Source organism: Garra rufa, chromosome 9 (genome assembly GCF_049309525.1).
Source record: "Garra rufa chromosome 9, GarRuf1.0, whole genome shotgun sequence".
Lineage (NCBI taxonomy): Eukaryota > Metazoa > Chordata > Actinopteri > Cypriniformes > Cyprinidae > Garra > Garra rufa.
Window position 1 is genome coordinate 9,428,143 of NC_133369.1, and position 18,492 is coordinate 9,446,634.

At 33.2% G+C, this 18,492-nt stretch overlaps 2 protein-coding genes across 3 annotated transcripts; both read left to right on the plus strand.

The window, feature by feature from the left end:
• The first annotated feature begins 429 nt into the window (after positions 1-429).
• fxyd11 (FXYD domain containing ion transport regulator 11) lies at positions 430-3,312 on the plus strand. Of its 2 annotated transcripts, XM_073846490.1 has the most exons (7): positions 430-488; positions 2,049-2,093; positions 2,414-2,446; positions 2,565-2,579; positions 2,666-2,740; positions 2,839-2,863; positions 3,001-3,312. In XM_073846490.1, exons 2-7 carry the CDS (start codon positions 2,060-2,062, stop codon positions 3,026-3,028), a joined length of 210 nt encoding a protein of 69 aa, XP_073702591.1. In that variant the 5' UTR covers positions 430-488; positions 2,049-2,059; the 3' UTR covers positions 3,029-3,312. The 2 variants fall into 2 exon arrangements, with proteins under 2 accessions (XP_073702591.1, XP_073702592.1); XM_073846491.1 differs by lacking the exon at positions 3,001-3,312 and having other exon boundaries at positions 2,839-2,867.
• Positions 3,313-3,760: 448 nt separating this feature from the next.
• On the plus strand, positions 3,761-16,774 carry fxyd3 (FXYD domain containing ion transport regulator 3). Its single transcript, XM_073847134.1, has 8 exons — positions 3,761-3,913; positions 11,815-11,865; positions 12,014-12,049; positions 12,148-12,171; positions 12,267-12,341; positions 14,373-14,409; positions 14,492-14,535; positions 16,112-16,774. The coding sequence occupies exons 2-8, from the start codon at positions 11,832-11,834 to the stop codon at positions 16,129-16,131; spliced, it is 270 nt and encodes an 89-aa protein (XP_073703235.1). The 5' UTR covers positions 3,761-3,913; positions 11,815-11,831; the 3' UTR covers positions 16,132-16,774.
• Positions 16,775-18,492: the final 1,718 nt, after the last annotated feature.

The window sequence follows — 18,492 nt, forward strand, 5'->3', positions numbered from 1 at the left end:
TTCAAAATAAAGTATATAGGTTGAAGCAAACATATGAGACAGTAATGCCTTGCACCCTTTAAAGTGTATACATAATGTGCTCTGCCCTTCAGAGTGATGCTCACTTCTGACAGGAGTGTCACATTGCTGGTGACTGTTAGGTAAAGGACATCAGCTTTAAGGCCTATAGTCAATGAAAGAACATTTAAAGGACACTGATTTGTACTCAAGTCAGACTCCATCTCAAACAACTTTTAAGCTGTGTGTAATTCATCAACATGCAGGTCATATTTTGGGCTAAACAGTGGACATGATGACGTATTGATGCACACACCCAAAAATGCATGCATCTGATATGCTGCGCCGTGTTTATGTGTATACAAAGAGGAGGAGTTTTCTTTAAAGGTTATTGAAAAGACGGAAAGGTTGAGAGATTAGCCCACCTGAGGAGCCTCATCCAACATCTACTGCTCAGAGAGCCATCAATTCCTCTGCTAAGGTGAGGTAAGGTAAGGTTCTTTTGATATATTGAATTGTGCTAAATGCGACATGAGGATGATGCAATGAAGAACTTCTTCTTTCTATAGGATTTACTTATCTTGTATGCCAATGTGGATCTTTAAAAAAAAAACTTCATTAATGTTTGATTTATCGCTGTTTGTGATTTAATATATAATCTGGGCTCTGAGTTATTCATTCAAGTAAAAATGAACAGTGATTAGATAAAGATTCTGTCTTAGAATCAGGGCGATCGATGAAGGTGACCTCAAACCTGCCATTTTGGAATACATCTTCAAAGTTCCATTTTGGAACTTTGAGAATTATTTGACAAAAAATTTGTTTAAAAGGATAGTTCATGCAAAAGTGACAATTTTTTCATCATTTATTCACCCTCATGTTGTTCCAAACCTGTATGAGCTGCTTTCTTTTGTTGAACACAAAATATATTTTGAAGAAAGTTGATAACCAAACAGTTCACGGTAGCCATTGACATCTAGAGTATGAAAAAAATACTATGGAAGTCAATGGCTACTATCAACTGTTTGGTTACCAACATTCTTCAAAGTATATTTTGTGTTTAACAGAAGAAAGAAACTCTTGTGACCTCTGTGAGGTGTGAATATCGGAATTTTAGGTAAACTATCCTTATAATACAACGAAAATGGCATCGAGACATCAGGGCCCATGTGAGGTCAAGAAAGATCAAGGAAGCGCTGAGCGACAAATCCACAGCATTTCGAGATGATTCTATAACCAGAGGAGGTGGGAGGTGCAAACTTTCCAAAACACCTCCAGGCGTTCAAGGGTACACCAGCAGTGTCCTGGAACGTGCTGCGTCCCGACCGCGTCGACCCGTCGTTTCTATGTTTACTTTCAAAACACGAGTGCTGTTTTCTCTCAGCTGCACTTACAGCTGGAGTTCCTTAACAAACATTCCTCGTCTCGTAGGCTGCGTCTCACTGTTGACCTGTGCATGGGAACGAAACATATTCTATCTAATTTTATGTGCTCCAAGTAGCCGACACTGATATTATGTTGATGTATATATACTGATCAATTATTTCAAAATAAGTCTGTTTCATATGTTTAAAAGAAATTATCAGTTAAATATTTATACTTTTGACATCTTTTACTCACTCTTATGATGTTCCAAACCTGTTTGACTTTATGTTTTTGGCACTCTTTTCAATAAAATGAAGCTGAATTAGGGGACTGGAGCTGTCAAGCTCTAAACTAATGCATAAAAGCATCGTGCTGACCAGACGATTCAATTTGGTTATTTCTGACATTGCTATGAATGCACCAAAGAGGGCTAGTGCTGCTTCAGGATGGCTTCAAAAGACTTACACAAGTCATATGAATCACTTATTTGATTCATTTAGGGTGCTTTATGAGGTTTTGAAACACCAGTCCTCATTAACTGTCATTTTATTGGGTTTAAAACAATATGAGGGTGAATAAATGACAGGATTTTCATTGTTTTGAGTGAAATGTTACTGTAAGACTGTAAAAAATATAATGTCTCATTTAGTGTATGTGTATGTTTGTGTGTGTGTGTCCTTGATCAGGAGGGGTAAAAATGAGCCAGCTCACAGAACTAGTTCTCCTTGCAGGTAAGTCATGACTATTTATGTATACAGTAAAGGTCACAGATAGATCTGTGCCCTTGAGCCTGAAGGTCAAGCATTCAAATTAGACTTCCTCTTCATTATACTAGGACTTACTGACTTAAATTGTTTAATTATAAGTTTGGTTTTAACTTAAATTGCTTATTTATTTTACAGAACAAACTGTCTAGATTATTCTTGAAAAAACTAAAAGTGCAATATTTTGAGTGTATAACCTTTTCCCTGAATGTCTGTTAGTTTATCAGTTTGTTAATGTTATTAATTCTTCTTTGTGTATGTGCATAATTTTTCACAATTATTTACAGTCTTCTTGGCACTCTTCGGTCAGACTGAAGCAAGTAAGGCAGAAGAGTTTGTTTGTTTTTAACTTTAACACCATTCAACTTTTCAAAGGTTTTAAAAAAAAAAACAAAAAAAAACAATCTAACTTTTTTTTTTTTTTTTTTGCCTTTGCAGATCCTTTCGTTTACAGTAAGTTATTTGAGGCAGTTGCTCATGAGATCTTAACAATAAATATCTAAATAAAAATGTGTACATTAAAATGCTTCTGTTTTTAGACTATGAGGCGCTGAGGATCGGGGGTTTGGTCTTCACAGGCCTGCTTGTAGCCGGAGGGGTTGGAGTTCTATGTTGTAAGTAGCTCTGAATTTGTACACGTGCATTTTCTATCTAACAAAATCCTTATGTTTGACATACATGCAGAAAGAGTAACAGATTGTTCTCTTCACAGGGGGGCAGTGCAAACCAAGAAGAAAGTAGGTCACCTGATCTTACTGTCAACAATTTTACATCTTAATAAAATGATGTACATTTTGAAATCAAAACATGTTACTTATAAATAAGAGAGGACAAAATGATACAATTTAAGAAATACCTCATCTCTTTGACATAGGAAGGAAGAAGACCCAAGCAAAATCTAAAGATCAGGGATTTCACCTGCTGAAACTTTCCATTGGATTTTTGATCGAATAGAAGACTGTTTTTGTTCTGTCTACAAACTACTGATGGCTAACTAACTTTTCACCTGTACTTTATTTTATTGTAGGCTTCAATGTTTTTCAACCATTTAATTTATACATTAATCACAGTCCCTGCTTAAAAAGCAAGCTGCTGTTGTTTTGAATTTGTTGAATTATTCTATAAATTTGAAGTCATCTCTAAAGTGGCCCTTTAATAAAGATTCTATTATGGGCCTGCAAAATTGCATTTGTTGTCATCTTTTATGCCTAAATTTTATTTTGTGAATAAGACATGAACACTGGCTGGCTTTGTGCAAGATGAAGTCAAATGTCTTTTTTTAAGTATTAGAAATCAAAATAGAATCAAAGTGAAATGCATTATTAAAACACAGAGGGAAATAATTAAATACATAAATGAAAATGGTTAAGTTTTATGTTTAAGGTTAAGTTTCTCAATGTTGCATACATTGGAATCCACATTCCATTTACATGCATTTCCTTAAACTCTAAAACAAAACACAATGCAATGCGTAATTTAAAGTATGTATACATTTTATAGACTTTTCTTAGAGTGTACTATTCCTCAACCTCTATTGGATCACAGTGTTCACTCACCAGCAGAATAAATTCTGCCCGAGCGTGCACGACAAACTAAAAACTACCAGAGCTGCTCTCCCAAAGAAAGGATCCTTCATTCAAAACTCAACCCACTCAGGACTAAGCCAACCTGTTGAGCGGATTGTGTAGGGTGTTGGTTTCAGTCTGTCTAGATCAGATCCTTACGGGTGGTTTCAACACAACCACGTTTCAAACTTCAACATTTCACTTTCTTTCTCCTTAAAAAGGGTGAGTAATCAGTTCTGATACCATTTTAATGTTTATATAGGGAAACATATGTTACGGCTGATGGGTGGTCAAGTTCACTGTACTTTAAAATAGGATAATTAAGCATTCAGAACATACTTTAAGGTGTTTTGTGTTCATAGTTGATGTGGTGTTTAACAGGGGATCTTTGTATGCTTTGGATGCAGCTGTTAGTCTGTTTAACATTGAAATTTAAAGTACTAATAAGTATCTAAGTATACTAAGTTTATCTTATAAACATGTAAAATAAAATATACAGACAATCAGACATTATCTGAGTAGCACAGTGGTGTCCGAAAATCTGAGAGCAATACTCTTTTGTATTTTTCTAATTTAATACTAATTTAATTAGGCTATACAAATTGCATGCTGTCAGCATAACAATGACTGAAGAATATATGTGAAAAAGTATGTGGTTCCTCTACCTTTTGCTTTAACAACAACATTGAAGCTGCATGGGAAAAATATGATAATCATGTTCTCCAGAGTGATGCAAGAGCATCAATAAAAGCAAGAACATCTAGCCATCTGTACAAACAAGTCTACATGTTCAGTGTCGCAATTTAAGCATTGCTGAAAGAAATATCCATTTGACATTTATTTGGTTTTAGTAACAAAAATCCGGCTTTTCAAGTGTGATCTCAGACTTTTGAACCTCATTGTATGAGTTGGTTTTCCTCCAGTGGCTTGGAAACTGGAATGTCATGCAGCCTTACTCTGAAAAGCAGCTGCGTCCTGGATCATTGCAACTTTTAAAGATCACACACTCTTAAAAATAAAGGTGCTTTAAAAGGTTCTTCACAGCGATGCCATAGAAGAACCATTTTTGGTTCCACAAAGAACCATTCAGTCAAAGGTTCTTTAAAAAACCATCTCTTTCTTACCTTTTTTTAATCTGAAGAACCTTCTTTCGTCACAAAGAACCTATTGTGAAACAGAAGGGTTCTTCAGATGTTAAAGGTTCTTTATGGAACCATTTAGACAAAAAGGTTCTTCTATGGCATCATGAAGCACCTTTATTTTTAAGAGTGTATATCTTAAAGGTTAAATCATGAGCTGGCTGTGTATAAAAAGGAATGAAATCCAGTCCTTTAATATAGTAAACACATCTAACATGGTGTTTGAAGATTGAGATCCACCATGATGGCCCTGTCTCAAAGCGTGTTTTGTTTTGGTAACCTCTTAGCTTTATAATCCAGCGTTCCAGTTTTCGATGGTGTGTAAGAAATACATTAAGATGGTCATGGTAATTTTTTATCTAAAAATGTTCTAAAATCTATTTGTAATGGGCAAAGATTTAAGGCTTATTGCATGATCTGCTCATGGAAACAGAGGTTTGTTAGTTTCAGGCAGCACAAAGACAGCATTACTTTAACAACTGGAAAGGGCGGGATTGTGGTTTTTGGAATGATGATTCATTTCAACAGAATGTCTGGTTCCTTCCTGCGTCACTCTGAGCACATGCGGCAAACAGCTTGAAAGTAAACTTCAGTGCTAATCTACTTATATAATGAGGAGCTTTCTGGATAGGTGATTCTTTAAAACTTGATTGTTTTACTTCATCTCTGTTTTAAACAGCCTGTGTTACTAAAGGGCATCTGACAGCGTGTTTGTGCTGCAGTGTAATCATACAATACTTCAAAGTTCACTGCCTGTTCTCAGGGGTGGAATTTTGTTCCTAATATAGCTGCAGTCTGGATTCCTGTGTACATGGCTTGCATCCTTTGTGGGCCATGTGATTGTGTTGAGTTGTCTTATATGGCGTTGGGGTGTTTGGAATAAAGTAGGTGAGAACAAATGTGACTCAGCTGCACTGTACTGATATATAAATCACCCTTACTACATGTATATTTATGTACTTTGTCTTCTTTTCAGACTTTAATTGTAGCATTTTTCACTATTTTATATATCTGTGTGCATGCAGCTACTGTAACCGAACTCTCTCATCTGTTCAACACAGAGCAACAGCCTTTAAACTCGACCTTCACACCAGCAGCTGCTCACAATAATAACTAGACTGATCAAATTAGTGCAGGGAAGGAGGCGTGTCCATCAAATGAAGATTGATCAGATCTCCTGCTCACACCAGTATTTATGAGGCAGATGCAAAAGTTTTATACGTTAAACTTCAGAAGGTTTTTAAAGTTATTCAGTGTTTTGCTACATTATACAGCCTCAATGCATCTGGCATTGCTTTTAGATTGACTTTGGTCAAGAAACCAGTAGTAGACATGACTGATAAAACTGTAGTTAAGAGTTATGCTTAGGAATGATATTAAGTGTCTATTTAATAATTTAGGTTTGTTAGTAAACTATCATCCAGACAGATGTTTTGCACTCGTTTCAACTCACCAAGGTGATGCTAGGATTGACAGGATGTTGCAATGTAGTTGCAAAGGTGTTCTGAATGATGTTAGGCAGGTTTCCATGTGGTTGCTTGGTGGTCTCTAGAGTTGTCTGGGTGGTTGCAAGGTGGTTACCTATTGGAACAAGGCAAAAGCACACAATCATAAATTAGATCACTTTAAAATGTCTAGTTTACCATTATAAATGTCTAAAAATGCTTAAATCAAGACAAAATTACTTGAGTAGGAAAATGACATGAGAAACAAAGTTGTCTTTTCAGCAAAAATGTATCAAAATTAAGTGAGTAAATGCTTTAAACCAGAAAAAAAATGTCAGTGGGGTAAGAAGTAGTTTATTTTTCTTACACTAATGGCATATTTTTTGTTTTTAGAGAAAACAATAGTTCATATTTTTTCATTTAATTTTGCTTCTCTGGATCTTGATTTAGGATGTTTGTACTGGAAAACAAGACAAAAACACTGAGTAAAAAGTTTTTTTCCCCCAGTGCATAACGAACCACACAATTTGAGCAAAAAATGAATACTTGGAGTCAAACCAAAAAATTTTCAGACACCAGAAATTTAATTTTTGATCAAAAATGTGTTTACTAGTGGGTGCAGGACAATATAATTAATGTAAGTGAGGATAGCAAAATAAAGTAAACTGTGACATATTATACCCAAAAATTATTCATACAGTGGACTACCAGTAAAACTGATCAAATTTGGGACCAAAAGTTTAAGTGTTTTTCTTTAATTGCTAATGGGATCTTTTTACACCACAGACTGAACAAAATTAAGCATTGCTTAGTAATTGGTCAACAAAGTATTGATAATTGTGTAAACATTGCAATACTAACAGTTGTCTGAAGTTTTTGTCATATTTTATTACCATTTTCTAAACTATAGCGAATAAACTGTGATAACGTGAGAAAAGTGTCTGAATACATTTTGGTTTGACTGTAAGGTTACAGGATTGAAAATTACTAAACTCTGCAAACTTGAAACCAGACACAATGCAGGTATTTAGACTGAAGTATTGACTTTCTCAGACACTGAGAGTAAGCAATATTCCTCTGCCTTGTTTAAATTCCTTATTTCCTGAACTAGGATTTAATGTTGCAGTGAGGAGCAAAAAGGGCTAAGAGACAGCATTGTTCATAGAATGAACTATGGCAACAAAATAAAGAAAGAAACAAGGCATTACATTGAAAGAGAGAGGGTCGGTTTGTAATGTGAGATGAGGAAGTGATGTTAAACACTGTAGGACACAATTCCTCATTCTTTCTCATGACTCACACTCACACAGTTGGCAAGCCAACGTGACCGTACCCTATCACAAGACTTTCATTATTATGTCCATGCACCCTGGGTGATTCTGCCTGGCAGGAGGTGCCAAAACGTCCGGACTGTCCAAGACGAAAACAAGAACAGTGCAATGAAACGCTCTCTCCTTTTCTTATTGTACAGTATCATTATTTAAAAAGCGTTTCTAAGATTCTCTGAAACGACTGTAAATAAACTGCTTCGCTTGGCAGATTTTTGGCAGAGTTATCTTTGCACTGCTTGGTACTGGATAAAGCACTATCTGTAGGCTATCTGACTCATTCTGATTATTGTATTTAATTTATTGGATGTAGTAGACATCACAAAAAGTTATTTTGAGCGTGTATTGCTTTTAATCTCTGGGTAAAATAACTACTTAAAAAAAATAATCCTTTTTATAAATCACTCCAATTAAAAATGCCTTATTTACGCTAGAAAACATAGTCGTGCTGATGTTAGACAAACATGGTTCCGATTAATATTTCGTTTATACAACAGTTAGGCTAAATATTTTAGACATAATATTGACAGTTACTTTGTCTGCTTTTGTTATGCCACCGAAGATAGTTTCAAATGAATCCAAACAGGTACATTAGGATCAGTGTTTCCGAGAAAGTGTACGGCGTTACATACCTCAATGAATGAATCATTGTTTTGAATGACTCGGTTGAGAATGATTCAGCGGCTCGCTAATTAACCAAATTACGATTTGTCGTCACTTGCTAGTTTAATTCTGCAACTTATAGAAACAATCACTATAATAAAACCACTAAAGGCCCAAACTGTCTGTCTCCAAGGAGAAAACACGGAAGTAAAGTTCTGGTAGGACAAAAAATAATGAATCAGCTTCAACGAATCGGTTGAGAAGATTCAGTGGCTCGCTAATATTAACCAAATTATGATTTGTCGTCACTTTCTAGTTTAATTCTGCAACTTATAAAAACAATCACTATAATAAAACCACTAAAGGTCCAAACTGTCTGTCTCCAAGGAGAAAACACGGAAGTAAAGTTCTGGTAGGACAAAAAATAATGAATCAGCTTCAACGAATCGGTTGACAAGGATTGAATGACTCGTGAGTCGTGACAATAAATAAAAGACTGTCACATGTCGCCATCTTTCTAGAAAACCTACATAACCTGCAGACACTAAAAACATTGTCACAAAATGCTGAAAGTTCATCACAACCAAGTCTGCCAACTCCAAAAAGGACATAAATATCGTAGACTATTGACCTTATTCTTTAACCCGGAAGTATGCCTATGGAGAGACTTCCGGAGAATAACAACTTGCATTAAAGGTAAAACTGTTTGCACTAAAAACCAGTGTGCTCATAATTATGATAATACAGTCAAACTAAAAATTTTTTAGACACATAGATATCGTTTTTGATGTTTTTTTTTTTTTTTTTTTTTTTTTACGAGTAGGTGCAGTTCTGTAAGGATAGCAAAATAAAGTAATGTGTGACATATTATACCCCAAAATCCTTTATACAGTGGACTACCAGGGATCAAAAATCATTCAGACACTTTGACCTCACCATTTGCTTGTGTGTTTTTTTTTAATTGCTATAATGCAACCTTTTTACACCACAGACTAAACAAAATTAAGCATTGCTTGGCCAACAAAGTATTGATAGTTGAGTAAATGGTTTTACTAACAGTTGTCTGAATTTTTGGTTGATTGTAATCCATTATATACAGTACCTTTTTATCAAAGTTATCTGACATTATCAAGATGAATTTGTTCTGATGCAGTTCTTGTCTTATTTTATTACCATTTTCTAAATTATAGCGTATAAACTGTGATCATGTGAGAAAGGTGTCTAAATAAATTTTGGTTTGGCTGTGCATTCAAATAATATGGTAAGACACCAATCTTCAATATCAAGCAGCAAAATGAGCTGCTTTGCACTGCTAAAAATAGCTGGATGCGGCTGAGACCGGAAGCCAGACCCATAAAATTAACAAATGGCCGTGCCAAAGGTGGATATTTTTTAACCATATCCCAAATCTTAATTCTCAGTCATTTAAATTCAAAACTGTGCCTAGACATCAAGCAGGTTGAAGATTCTTTAAAAATACTGTGTAATTTGTATTGCACAGACAAATAACATCTTAAACCTTTGGAACCATGAGAATGAGTAACATATGACAGAATTGGTGCACTATTCCTTTAATAAACATGTGGAAGCACCGTCAGACACGCACCTGTTTGCAAATTTCATGTTCTGCATGCAGAATCTAATTTGACTTGATTTACATAAACAAACTGGTCAGGCGTCCATGCTTAATCAAAGGAAGTAGGCCTATATTAATAAATTTAATCAAGAAAAAGTTGTTCATGACACTCCAAAATAATAAATAAATAAATGTGGCATGCATGTTTACAGGAAGAAGTAAATTAGATAATCCAGCGTCAAGATAATAGGGTATAAAACAGACACAGGGATTTATTAAACCTCTCTGAAAAGCTCTTGATTAACAGCTGCCTTGTGCATTGCTCACGCTGGCCCAGACTGCTCTGATGAAAGGCCTGAAATACTGGACTTTATTTTGTCTCAGCATGTCTCTGGTGAGCCCATTATTTTCCCCCTTCTCTGCCACCATGGTTGGAAGCAGAAGGTGGAGATTGTTACATCATCTCGTGCTGGTAGGGATGGGCACAGCATTCCCTCTGGTCTCTCAGAGACGGAATGGAAAATCCTAGCTAAGCTCAAATGGTGCTCCAGCATGTTTCCACAGTGTGCTTTTAATTACCATGTAGACATAAGTCACCATCTACATCTGTCAGGTCACGTAGACCTCAAGCACTTTGAGAATGTACTCAAAGGTTGTCTTTTAAAACATGTTCGTGTGTTTCCTGGCAGCTGTTTTGTTTGGTGTATGAATGTTTGGTTGCGATGTTCCAAGCCCTTATTGAAATTTGATCCAGGTCTGCTTTGTGTTCTTTGTTGTTTAATCAGATCAGATGCTTTGGCAGGGATTGTAATCATTCGATTTACCCCATTTTTTGTTGATGTGAGGCTGGCAGAGGACAATAATTCAGGCATTAAGGGGTTCATGTTATATTTAGAGCATAATGGATTAGAGTGGATTGCAAAGCGTAATGGGAATTAGCTCTCGTGTAGGCAACAGATACATGATCTGCTTTTCGATCCTAACAATATTTTCCTTGTTTTAATGTGAAAATCTTAAGCTCGCATCAACGATCCATTTTACTTTAGTCAATCTGACTTATGTCAGAGAGAAAAAAGGTTATTCAGTGAGAAAGAAAAGTCGAGAGGAGGTTTTGAAAACAAATGGATCTTAAAGTGCAGTGGCTGGAGTGGAAGAATTGATCAATTAAGAGGGTTTGGTGACGTCAGCAAAAAGGAAAGTCGTTGGAGAGGTGATTAAAGCAACTGTATGTAGTTTTGTGACTTAGGAGCCCTCTAGAGTTAAGTGAGGGGACTTTGGTAAAGATTGTTGTACTATCTTAAGCACTGTCAGAGAAACAAGCCATTTGCCTTGTTAAAAGAACAAGTAAAATTGGTATTTCAAGGTATATATATTGCATACATTTGCTTGAAGGTTTTGAAAAAAGTTTTAAGATGTGATGATATTCTAATATTGCACTGCAAAAAATGCTTTTTTTTTACTTAGATTTTTTGACTTGTTTCCAGCCAAAATATCAAAAAAAAAAAAAAACAATTAAATCAAGAAGGATTTTCTAGACAAGTAAAAACATATTAAGTTTTTTCACCCCCACCCCCCCCCCCCCAAAAAAGTCAAAGTTAAGTGTGTTTTTGCTTGAAACAAGCAAAATAATCTGCCAATGGGGTAAGAAAAATAATCGAATTGAAAAAATTGAAATAATTTATTGAAATAATAAATTGAAATAAGATTTTTTTTTCTTACCTCATTGGCAGATCATTTAGCTTGTTCTAAGCAAAAAATCGCTTAATTTTGGCTTGTTTTTTTTCTGAAAACAAGAAAAAAATAATTTTTACTTGTCTAGAAAATCCATCTTGATTTAAAAATTTTCAGATATTTTGGCTGGAAACAAGACACAAAAAATCTAAGTAAAAAAAGCATTTTTTGCTGTGTGCTAAATCATGCACAATAAGGCCTTCTACGTATAGGAAATTAAATAGGGATCATTTTGATTTATTGTAGAGCAAGTGCATCTATCTTTTTATTTTTTGATGGCAAACCTAATTTTGTATTCCAGGTTTAATCCACACCATCATGATGAAGACGTTGGCACTAGTTCTCTTGACAAGTGAGTATTTTTGTATTAGACTGACATAATTTTTTTTTTTTTTATGCATTGGAGGTGCATTATGTTTGTAGACCACAAGTAACTATAAATAATTAACTCACAGTAATATACTATGTTATGTTGCTAATATACTGTATTACTTTTGTAGTTTTGTCCCTTGTGTTGGCAGAAGGTCAGCAGACAAGTAAGAGATTTAACATTTTAATTCTTTCTTCTCTCTTTTTCCGTTAAAATCTTCTGTTACATGCATTTTTAATGCTTTTTCTGCTTTGGATTTTACAGCAGAGGACGACCCCTTCTCTTTTGGTTAGTTGCACATATCTTAATAATACTTAAGATAGAAGTTCTCAAGATTGTTGTTCAGATTTTCTATGATTGTCATTCATTCTGTCTCACACTAGATTATCACAGACTTCGGGTCGGAGGGCTGATCTTGGCAGCAGTTCTGTGTCTGATTGGCATCACTATTCTCCTAAGTGAGTGTTTTTTTTTTTACATAAATAACAGAATTTTACAAATAGCAGATTTTAACTTTATTAATGACAAGCTGAGTAACAAATACACTTGAGGTCAAAAGTTTACATACACCATGCAGAATCATACAAAATCCATGTTATTTTTTATTTAGTACTGAGCTGAATAAGTTATTTCACATAATACATTTACCTATAGTCCACAAGAGAAAATAATAGCTGAATTTATAAAAATGACCCTGTTCAAAAGTTTACATACACTTGATTCTTAAAACTTTTTTTTGTGATAGTTGTTCATGAATACCTTGTTTGCCCTAAACAGTTAAACTGCCCACTGTTCTTCAGAAAAGTCCTTCAGATCCCACAAGTTCTTTGGTTTTTTTTAGCATTTTTGTGTATTTGAACCCTGTCCAACAATGATTGTATGATTTTGAGATCCATCTTTTCACACTGAGGACAACTGAGGGACTCAAGGTTCAAACTCTCACTGATGCTTCAGAAGGAAACACAATGTATTAAAATTTAAATTAAAAGGGTATTGTGTCTTCTGGAAAACCTGTAAGCATCTTTTGTAGCTTTTAAAGGGCAGTACTAAATTAAAAAATATGACACTTAGGCAAAATAAGACACATGTACACATCTTTTGTTCAAAAGTTTACACCGTCTGGCTATATCTTTTCATCTATAAATATCATTTATGTCATTGGTAAGACCTATATATTTTTATATTTATATATTTATTTTAAATTTTGTACTAAAATGCATGTACTAAAACATTTTCCACCAATATTGGCGACAAGAAAGCGTGTTTTGTGTGTTGCGAGCAAGTAATTTCTCAACTGATTCATTCGAATATGATTCATTAGTAAAAAGCAACTCCCGTCTGTAACAGTGAGTCATTGAATCATTCAAGCGATTTCACAGGAATCATTTACAAACAAAACACACCTACTGTTTCTTACCTCAATTCTGTTTTGGCTTGGTTTAGAACTACTTAACAAGTTTTATTTATTTTAACTGGCAATATTGTGTCTAAAATGTAAGTTTATCAATATTGACTCGTTTAATCAGTTAACCAATTTCAGTGAATCATTAAAAAAAAAAAAACTGCAGCGATTCTGTTTTAGCTTAGTTTAGAACAGTTTTAAACTATTTCTATTAATATATAGGCCTATATTTTTTTTATTCTAAAATGAATGTATTAAATAGTCTTCCACCAATAGGCGGCGACAAGAGAGCGTGTTTTGTGTGTTGCAAACGAATCTCTCAACTGATTCGTTCAAATACTGTAAGATTCATTGGTAAAAAGCAACTCCCGTCTGTAATAGCGAGTCATTGAATCATTCAAGCAATTTCACAGGAATCATCAACAAACAAAACACACCTACTGTTTCTTACCTCAATTCTGTTTTGGCTTTGTTTAGAACTACTTAACAAGTTTTATTTTAACCCCAATATTGTGTCTAAAATGTAAGTTACTCAATATTGACTCATTGAATCATTTAAGCAATTTCTGTAAATTATTAAGAAACAAACACCCCGACTGTAGCGGTTCTGTTTTGGCTTTGTTTAGAACAGTTTTAAACTATTTTTATTCATTTGAACTGGCTATATTTTGTCAAAACGTAAGTTACGCATTATTATCTCTTCGAATCATTCAGTCAGTTTCTTGCAACATGCTGTTTTGGCTTTGTTTAGACCTGTTTAAGTATTTTTATTTATTTTAACCGTCAATATTGTGTCTAAAATGTAATTTGCTCAATATTTTCTACTTGATTATTCAACTGTCAGTTAGTAATGGAGGCTTGGATGCATATTTTAAACTATAAAAACAGCAGATCCTGAATCTGTAGAAAGCACACAATGGATTTTCCGAATTTATTTACATGGTCTGCTGAACTGGCCATGTTCAAATATTCTGATATACGGCCTCAATGTTTGCTTGTGTGCTTATATTCATGAGGTTAAATGTGGCCTTGACATATTTTTGATTCTCCCTGTTTAACAACATCCTGTGTTTTGCCATCATTACAGGTGGCCACTGCAGATGCAAATTCAGCCAGGACAAGAGGTATAATGAAAATAGATTTTAAAACTTTAACATTGTTTTCAAAAAATTGTCTAGTTCTAACAGCACTGCTCTCTGTTGACAGGAGGAAGTCAGGAAGTAACGCTCAAGCGATGCTCAACGACACAGGTATGATCATCTACCTGTGCATTTTACAACCAGTGAAGCAAGTGCTGGTTTAAATCAGCACTCTCCCCTCAAGTTTCCTTATAAGACACGTCACTATAGACCTGTGTGGCCTGATGGCTGTGTGAAATCCATCTGCTAATTATTGCTGTGCCAGTGCCCCCGTGAAGCAGTGGGATACTGTGGGTCTGTGCTCAGTGGTGGGTCCGTATGGCCTGTCTCCACAGCACCGCTCACATGGTTTCCAGGATGAGTCATGCATTCTCTCTTGGGTGTATTTACGATCCATGATCCCTGAGGGTGGGGTTGGAGAAACAGGATACAAAGATGTGCTATGTAAATATTTTATTATATATTCAGTATCTCATTGTCTATAGTGAAGAATGAAAGAATTAGAATTGCATTAAAAACATCTGCTGATTGGAGTTTAAATTATTTACAGGGGTTTCAAATTTCCCTTGATCTTTTGAGATTAAAAAGTTCATTGTCCAGTGGACACATGCTGTAGCTTCAAAACCCTTTTTTAAAGCTGCAAAACATATTTTTGATATCTGCAACTTTCTGATATCTGACAGATAAATTGGCATGAAAAACTAAATTAGGAATTATGACACAAAAATGATAAGCCGATATTAAGGGTAAAAATAAAATAATTTTAATAAACAAAGTGTGATAATTTGATTTTTATCAATTTTATTTAACCTACAAAGATCATATATTTAATGCAATTGTAAAAAAAATTGAACAATATAACAAAAATAATATTATAAATACATTTACATTTAAATGTAATAATAATATTAAAATAGAATACAAAAGTGAAAAAAACATGATAATAAAGACAAGATTTTGTATAAATTATTTATATTCATTAAAAAAAATTCAAGTGACATGAAAAATACATGAAAATAAATATGAAAAAATATAATAATACGAATAATTTGATTTATAAAAATATTTACATTTAAATGTAATTATAATAATAATAATATAATACAAATTACAAAATACAATAAACATAACAGAAGATTTTATGTAGTTTATTTATACTAATTAAATAAATTAATAAAAAAATTTGTAAAATCTTGTAGATCTGCAACTTTCTGATATGAGACAGATTAACTGGCTAGAAAAACTAAATTAAATTTAAAATATAAATAAATATATATGATAATAAAGATAAAAGTGTATATATTTAATTTATATTAATTTAAAAAATACACTTGATAATTTATTGTATTTCATATCGTTGACATGTAAAATCTTGTAGATATGCAACTTACTAATATCAAACAGATAAATTGCCATGAAAACCTAAATTAGGAATTAGGACATTGTAACACAAAGAAATACAAGTAATAAGTTTTATAGTATATATATGATAGATAGATAGATAGATAGATAGATAGATAGATAGATAGATAGATAGATAGATAGATAGATTGATAGATTTTTTTTATATAGATTATTTATATTGATTTAAAAAAAGAATGTTTTTGAAATGATATAAAAACTCTAAAATATGATGTAAAATCATTAATATATTTTTTAAATATTATATTCCTGTACTGTTTTTCAGGAAGGGCCAGTGAATGCTAAAAACCTGCTGAACCAATCAGAGGAGACAGTCCGCTTTTATCCCATGTGCTGGTTTATCAGAGGAAGCATTTCTCTTTAAGACGAGGAACCTAATACAAAGGTTTTCTGTGTTTTCACTGCCTATCTGCTCCAGAGGAGGAAGCTGAAAATCTATATACCGTTTTTTATGCCAGATGTGTCTTTATAATATCCTTTAATATAAATCAAATACCAAAAAAATGAATGTAAATTGTTTTGTCCTGTCTGTAATTGTATTAAATTATGTTGGGATTATGTTGGTAGGTATGTAAGGGAAGGCTTTCAAAGGCAGTATACTGAATCAGTCTCATATGATAAACCTTAACCAAATATTACTGTAAGCTGTTGTGAATCCATCCAATATTACACTGTTGCATTCTGTGTGAAGTAGTTTACTGTTCAGATTCGCTTCGTATTTGAGTAAATAGTAGATCTTGTTATCGAGAAAATACAAATGTCATCATATTTACGTTGCGATGTTGTCATGTGCTTGATTTATTTTCATGTCCACCCTATTCATCACAAACATGCTAGTAGTATTAAGAGTTTATTTTTATCTGTTGTGTGAAAAACTGTCAGTATCATTCAAACGTACACTAAAATAAACTAAAAGACACTAAAAACACCTGTATCAATGTTTTCTGTTCTCTGTCTCCAGCTGACTGACACCCTGCTGTTTAGATGAGCTTTGAAAGAGAGATTTGTGTGGACTTTGCATGATTAAGGCTAGTAGCCTATGGCCTGTTATTTCTCAAACCCTTTTCATGCATGTGAAATGCATTTAAGAAGTTATTCAGATTAAGCTAGATAAAACAGTGAAAATCAAATGTGCCTGGGAGAATAACGGTGGGGGTGTGTTTGACTGCGAAAAAAGAGACTTTGGCTGAAAATTTACTCAACAGCGCCCTCTACTCACTGATCATTTTTAGGCATTACAAAGGAACTATAATCAGAACTGATGGTAGTGTAACATACAGTAATGTTCATGTACATTTTGATTTTAATTCTACAGTAATTCTACAGTAACTACAGTTCCCAGTTTTCAGGAGTCACAAACAAATGTTTAGAGCAAGATTCTTTGGTGTATAATATATAAACACACTACTAGTGAAAAGTTTTTAAACAGTAAGATTTTAAAGACTTCTCTTCTGCTCACCAAGCCTGCATTTATTTGATACAAAGTACAGTAAAATTAGTAATGTTGTGAAATATTTTTATTATTTAAAACCGCTTTCTATTTGGATATATTTTAAAATTTAATTTATTTCTGTGATCAACACAAAATTTTCAGTATCATGACTCCAGTCTTCAGTGTCACATAATCCTTCAGAAATCATTCTAATATGCTGACTTGCTGTTTAACAAACATGTTTTTTTTATTATTATTATAATTATCAATATTTAAAACTGTTTTTGTTTACCAGATTCTTTGATAATAGAAAGATCCAAAAGATCATAATTTGTCTGAAATCAAATGTTTTTTAAACATTATACACTATATCATTTAAACGCTTGGAGTCAGTATTTTTGTTTGTTTGTTTTTGGAACTAAATTATAAAAAAATATACTTTTATCTAGAAAGGATGATTTAAATTAATCAAAAGTGATGATAAAGACATTTATAATGATACAAAATTACCTGTTCTTTTGAACTTACTATTCATCAAAGAAACCTGAAAAAAAAGCTGTTTTCAACATAATAATAATAATAATAATAATAATAATAATAATAATAATAATAATAATAATAATAATAATAATAATAATAATAATAATAAATGTGTTTGAGAAGCAAATCAGAATATTAGAATGATTTCTGAAGGATCATTTGACTGGAGTAATGATGCTGAAAATTCAGCTTTGAAATCACAGAAATAAATTACTTTAAAATATATTCAAATAGAAATCAGGTATTTTAAATAGTAAAAATTTTCCAATATTTTACTGTTTTTGCTGTACTTTGGATTAAATAAATGCAGGCTTGGTAAGCAGAAGAGACTTCTTTAAAAACAATAAAAATCTATAAAAAATCAAGTTAACTTGTAGTTTTTTTATCCATATTTATAAAATATTTCATTTTCTCACACCACTTAAAGAAGAAAAGGAATCTGCATGCTACTAATCATCAAAATGTTTTCAGAAAAAAAAGTCAATTGAGGGAGAAAACACTTTTGGCCACTAATAACTGCTTACAGGTCCTTTTCAAAAAATGAGCATATTGTGATAAAGTTCATTATTTTCTGTAATGTACTGATAAACATTAGACTTTCATATATTTTAGATTCATCACACACAACTGAAGTAGTTCAAGCCTTTTATTGTTTTAATATTGATGATTTTGGC